We start from the raw sequence: 5,909 nt of genomic DNA, 5'->3' as shown, positions 1-5,909 counted from the left end.
CTGCAAGAAACTTTGAGGGTCAATATCAAACATCACAAATTCAAGCTTAAGTATTCTAGGTTCAATCTCAAAATTCCCAAATTTGAATCTTGAAATGTAGATTTTAACTCATAAAGAACATATTTCTAAATCTTATTCGTTCTAATCTTTTGATGAATGAAGAATTCATAACGATTGTAGTGTTTATAAGCACCTTAAAAGAATTTGTTGGATTGCTAGAGTTAAGCTCTTCTATGTTGGACCCTTGGTTCAATTGGACTTCATTGACGATATATACTAGCATGCAAGTGGGTCCATTCTAAATTCTTTTGTCCTTTTCAGATTTTGAGATGTGCGCTATTGATTTATTTGTGTTATTCCATGTGAATTAATTACACATTTTATGTCTTTAAATACCAAAACATAGTAGTAACAAACATATACCAATATGGCTTATAACAAGTACGAATGGATTAAAAAGTTGGAATTTGAATTTAAAAGTTTCAAATTGATGTTTATTATTATGCATGACAAGATCAATCACACGTGACACTTCCATGACTAGACAATAAAATGATAATCTCAAGGTAGGTAGTGAATGTAATGAAAAATGTGTGAATGAAGTGAAATAAATGAGTAAATTGCAAATGTGTTGAGGATAGGAATGAATAAGGAGTGGGATATGAGTGAAACCTAACACGAGTGTATCACTTCTCATGTAAGTACACTAAAAACATTCCACCAAAACTGTAACAAAACTAAATTGAGATACAAATTTCACCATTACAATTCTAAATATGTAAGATTGCTTGAGGTTTCCACAGTCCATCAAATTGAAAAGAAAAAGCTTCCAAAAGCTAAAGAAATTATTAACCCTTCTTTCTTTTTTTCTTCTTCTTCAGACTAGTTTGAGTTTGACAATGGTCACTCGATGACCTTCCAGTTCCACCGCGCCCTTAGTCAACATGGCTAGAAGACAGAAGAATTCATTATCACCATCAAATTGAGAGAAAGCTCTTTTGTCTGGATTGCTGAACTATTTTTGACACAATTAGCATAAGCTTAGTTAGTTTGAACATTATTATCAAGTTTTTGACCTCCTTCAGTTTCTTTCTCGAAATCCTGCATACACTTGGGATGGACTTCATAACCACACTGAATACACTGATACGCCCATCCAGAGCCCTGTTCATCACACTCACAGCAGATGTAAGGCCCTCCCCCAGAGTTAGCAGAGACAAGTTGCAATATATGGCCATGCCCAGCATGCTGAAAGGTTTTTGGGAAACTCTTGGCTTTTTCATCTATTTCCTTCTGAATTTCTGCCAAATGAGCTTCTGTAAAAGGGTAAGCTCTTTCACGATGCAAGTTAATCAACTTCCTCCCCTCACTTGTTACAGTTTTACCATCAGGACCGACTATCACAAGAGATGGAATACTACAGATGTCGAAATATCGTGAAAGCTCTTTATTTTTGTCATCATCATAAGGCAATGCAAGCCATGGCATGGTTTCATAATATGATTGGAATGTTGCTTCATCCGTGTCACTTGAAACGAATATAATCTCAAAACCCTCACCATCCTTGAGGGTTTCTTTTAAATTATTATAGACAGATATCAATCTTGGTGTGAATTTCTGACAAGGAAAACACCATTGAGCTGAGAAATACAGTCCTACAGTTTTCCCTATCAATGAAGAGATGCTTACCTGCAAAACCAATGTAGTTAACATGTACCCAATATAAGTACAGTATGCTCTACTTTAGAAAAGGGAATATCTTGGATTATATCCCATAAAAATTAGTCAAGCCAGATACCTGAACCAAATTAGTAAGATTTGGAGAGTGTTCCAAAAATGTTTACCTGTTTTCCTTGAGGTGCAATAACATAGTTTCTCTTATTGTTCAAAAGAAGTTTCTCTAAAGTCTGTGAGGCACGTTTGGCTCGCTCCTCAAGTTCCAGTTCTGCCAATCTCTCTGGTGTAAAGGGAAAAGCCTGAACTCCATATTTATAAATAAGTTCTACAGTTTCTGTCTGCATGGTTTTACCTTGAACGTCCAGAATTATAAGACGTGGAATAGCCTCTATTTCAAATGTCTTATTCAGCAGTTTTTTTGTCTTCAAATCTGAGTAAGGAACAGCAAGCCAAGGCATCGTCCTATGATATTCCTCAAAAGAAACTCGGTCCTCGTCAGAGGAAATGAATACAATTTCAAATTCTGCTCCTCGCTCCTTCAGTTGCTTGTAAATGTCAGCCAGAACAGGAGTGAAAGTCACGCACTGATGATACCAGTGGGCTGCAAAGTATAATCCAACTATCTTTCCTTCTAGCTCTGCCACTTTGACCTGGAAATTCGGGGCATGTTGGAGTTGGAGTCTGAAAATTGTCTCAAATATTTCAAGAATTAAAGAAACAGAGCAATTTCATGAATTACTGAATGAATTCTCACTCTCACTTGTCTACTTTGGACAGTACAACCTCATAATTTGGAGGAGTTAAACACAGCAGAGGTGTCTCTAATACCTAAACCATACTTATTGCATATGTGCAGATTATAAACGCCCAAGTCAGTCTCTATTTGCTTTATTATAGATATATGACCACTTTTGCACTGGCAGTAAAATTAACACTAACACAGTTCAATTCTCTACCAGTTGCAAGGCATATTACAAATCTTTCAAACTTAACTTTGACAGAACACCATTTAGTATCAAACTTTGCGTCTTCACGACCCATTTATTCTAAGTCTCTGACCTCTTTGCTGATAATTAACTTCTCAATAAACTCAAAGAACTTAAGCAAAACATAATACATGAAGCAAGAACTTGTGAAATCTCAATAGGACTCAAGAAAGCCTAAAAATAAAAACAGACATAACCCAACTTGATTTTGATTTATCATGGGTAGTTGTTTGAAGAGCACTTTATACATTAAAACAGAACTTATCCTACTTTGGAAAGGAATGCAAAATGACCCCATCGGATGCATAATTTCGAGCTTATATGCAAACATAAGAGAAATCTATCATTTTATATAATGCAAAATAAAAAACACAATTGAGCTTAAAGATTATAAACTATCCAAATACTTAGAAAGAATAAGCAGAAATCCTATTAGAGAACTTGGACACATAAAAATTGGATATGTGGCCATTCCCCACCACAATGGCCATTCCCCACCACAAGAGCAAACATATGGACTCGGGAAATGCTGAAGAGCCACATTTGTGAGTTATAATTTTGAAGTTCAGTTTAACTAAAACTGACAAGACGACATATATCTTACACACATATCTGTAGATGATTTGTGTGAGTGTCGACTTGCAAAGCAGAGGTCATGACACCGTGACATAACACTCATGGGCTCGAATGATGTCATAACACTCCAACACAATGCTTTACCCACATGTAGGAATCATATTAGATGTGGCAATGATTGCAGCTTGCAACTATAAACATGATGAAAAAAACGACACGCAAATCTGCAGATGTGTTCAGGTAAGCCTGTCGGTTTGCAAAACAGAGATATTGTGGGCTACGTAACACTTTTGGGCTCAAATTGTGACACGACACTTACCCAAATGTAGGAATTATACTAGATGCGGCATTGATAGTAGATTGCAAAATAAACATATTAAAACAGGCCACACCTCAACCACAAGGCAAGGGGTTTTACAGATACAGGGGAACGGCAATCCATTCCTACATGTTTGAAGCAACTATGCACTTTTAGTGTGGTGCAATTTGTCCCCTAAACTGGCAAGGGAACTATGTTATACCAGAGAGAAGGAATGTAAATTAAACTAATTGACAAAGGGAGCAACAAAAAGAATTACTAGTAGATACCCAGTTTTAACCAAACGAATATAGTTATATGGAGAAGCAGAAACCCAAAAGAACAAACTACCAAAATTTAAATGTCTACCTCTGTTCCATCTGGCGTTATGAGAGAATCTCTAGTTTCTGTTGTCAAGAGAGATTTGATGGACTGATTGGAAGCCAAGTCCACAGCTTCCCGCAGAAGTTCTTGAATCCTTTCTTCCGTAAAAGGATAAGCATCCACGCCCCACTTTTCCAGCATTTTTAAACCATCCTTAGTATGCAGCTTGCCATCTGAGCCCACAAAGGCCAAACTGAAAATCCCAGATCTGTAGCTATTAATGAGCTCTGCCCGTACATCTGAGCGCTCAAAGGGAACAACAAGCCAATCCTTGGGCAAAATACCCAACACCCTTTCAAAGCACTCCATATCAGACGTTCCATCAATCTGGTTTTCCTGCCCATACCTTTTCAGAATTTTAATTACTTCCTCGTCTCTGTCAGCCGCCACATACACAAACACGACTTCTTTGCCTGCCTTCCTGAGCTCCTCATTTGACTGGCAAAGCACGGACAGAGCATGCTGCAAAGGAATAATCAGCCAGTGAGGCCCAATCAGAATACCTAGCAATTTCCCATCCAAAACACTAGTTTTTACTGGGATTTTCGAGGAATTTATCAGCAAGAAGTCCTTGTTTTTCAGTGGCAATCCGGTGCTGCAAGTCTTGATACCGATAGAGTTGATTTGCCTCAGATTCTCCGCCATTGAATCAGTTTTTCAGATGCTTTTTCCTTCCAAGTTCTTCCACACACCACCGACACTAATTTGGGCACAGAGATTGACACACCCTCAACTCAATCTCATTGGGTTAAATCTGATCTGCAATTCCCCAAATTTCAACATAGCCCAGTGCCCACCGTATATGAGCTAAGCATAACTTTCCTCAAAACTTAGTCACCTTGTTAACAGATTCCAGAGGAGCAGGTGGCGGAAGCTAAGACTATGGGGTCCTTGTGTTTGTCTCCACCCTGTCTGTGTATCTGTCTCTACTCATACCCATAACCAAGAACACTAAAAATACAATTATCTTCTGCTCTCGCAAAGACTAGAAGATTTGCAGCTAAATCAATCTCGTGATACCCATGAAGAGCAGTCACTGTACCGACTAAATATGATCCTGCCAGTTAACCTCCAGATGTCCATGAGATACCATTTGAGGTGCCTTTTCCCTAGATTGAGGATCTGATTTTGTGGTGAGGAGGCATATAATTAAGAGGAATTTGTTGTTTGTTTAATTAATCAGACCGACACGTAAATCATTGAAGAACAGAGATGACGAGACAGGCAAAAGGTGGGTAATAAAGTAGGCATGGAAGAAAGAAAGGCTAAAGTCACCATTCATTATTGCTTTGGGTGGGTATCCGCGCAGTCTGAACGCCACGTAACGTGGCAATAGCTCAGCGATCATCATTTGGCGGGCTCGTCCTTTGCTCTTCAGCCAGTGCCCACCTTGCATATGTCGCTTTCCTAAGAAAAACAACATAAAACATGTGCCCAATATCTCTACCATTTTCACTACTGACCTTTACCTGACGTGGCTGCCTATGTCCTTATTTTCCTAGATCTGGAGTTTAGCTCTAGGTAAGGCAAACCCTCCATAATTCTTCTGAAACAAGGAGAGAATCCAGTTTGGGACCTATATAAATCCAGAGCCCTTAATCAACTATACAATCTGTTTAGTCTATGTGTCATTATTTCTTAATAAATTCTCACTTTTATTCTTTTATTTTGTTTAATATTGTTTGTAATGGTGAGATTTGATTCAAACTAGGGTATGTTGGATTGAAATGATATAATTGTGTGTGAAGTCAAGTTTCTTGTCACATGTCATTTATTTATTCGTTATACCTATATTGCTAATATTGACAATCGGTATAATTTTGTGTAATGTTGATTTTCTTGGTATTTGTCATTCATATATTAATTATTCACATCATTATACATTTATTCTCCACTTTATTTCACCTTATGCTTACATATTATGACGTGTCCACATTATGTACATTTATAATAAATATACACATATTTTTTGGCATACTTGAGGCCCA

General features: G+C 37.6%; 1 protein-coding gene across 1 annotated transcript; it reads right to left on the bottom strand.

Moving 5' to 3' along the window:
• Positions 1-715: 715 nt before the first annotated feature.
• LOC131075677 (probable nucleoredoxin 2) lies at positions 716-5,146 on the bottom strand. Its single transcript, XM_058012528.2, has 3 exons — positions 3,907-5,146; positions 1,845-2,327; positions 716-1,689 (listed from the first exon to the last, which is right to left on the bottom strand). Exons 1-3 carry the CDS (start codon positions 4,564-4,566, stop codon positions 1,042-1,044), a joined length of 1,791 nt encoding a protein of 596 aa, XP_057868511.2. The 5' UTR covers positions 4,567-5,146; the 3' UTR covers positions 716-1,041.
• Between the last annotated feature and the right edge of the window lie 763 nt (positions 5,147-5,909).

Source organism: Cryptomeria japonica, chromosome 3 (assembly GCF_030272615.1).
Source record: "Cryptomeria japonica chromosome 3, Sugi_1.0, whole genome shotgun sequence".
Taxonomy (NCBI): Eukaryota; Viridiplantae; Streptophyta; class Pinopsida; order Cupressales; family Cupressaceae; genus Cryptomeria; species Cryptomeria japonica.
The sequence above is the reverse complement of the archived record's forward strand: the minus strand, read 5'-3'. Positions and strand labels throughout refer to the sequence as shown.

Excerpts from the sequence above, each read along its gene's own strand:
- LOC131075677 (XM_058012528.2), bottom strand. The coding sequence starts at position 4,566 with ATGGCGGAGAATCTGAGGCAAATCAACTCTATCGGTATCAAGACTTGC. Across the intron at positions 2,328-3,906 it reads TAACGCCAGATGGAACAGAG|GTCAAAGTGGCAGAGCTAGA; the intron begins GTAGACATTTAA and ends CCGAATTTCCAG. Across the intron at positions 1,690-1,844 it reads TTGCACCTCAAGGAAAACAG|GTAAGCATCTCTTCATTGAT; the intron begins GTAAACATTTTT and ends TTGGTTTTGCAG.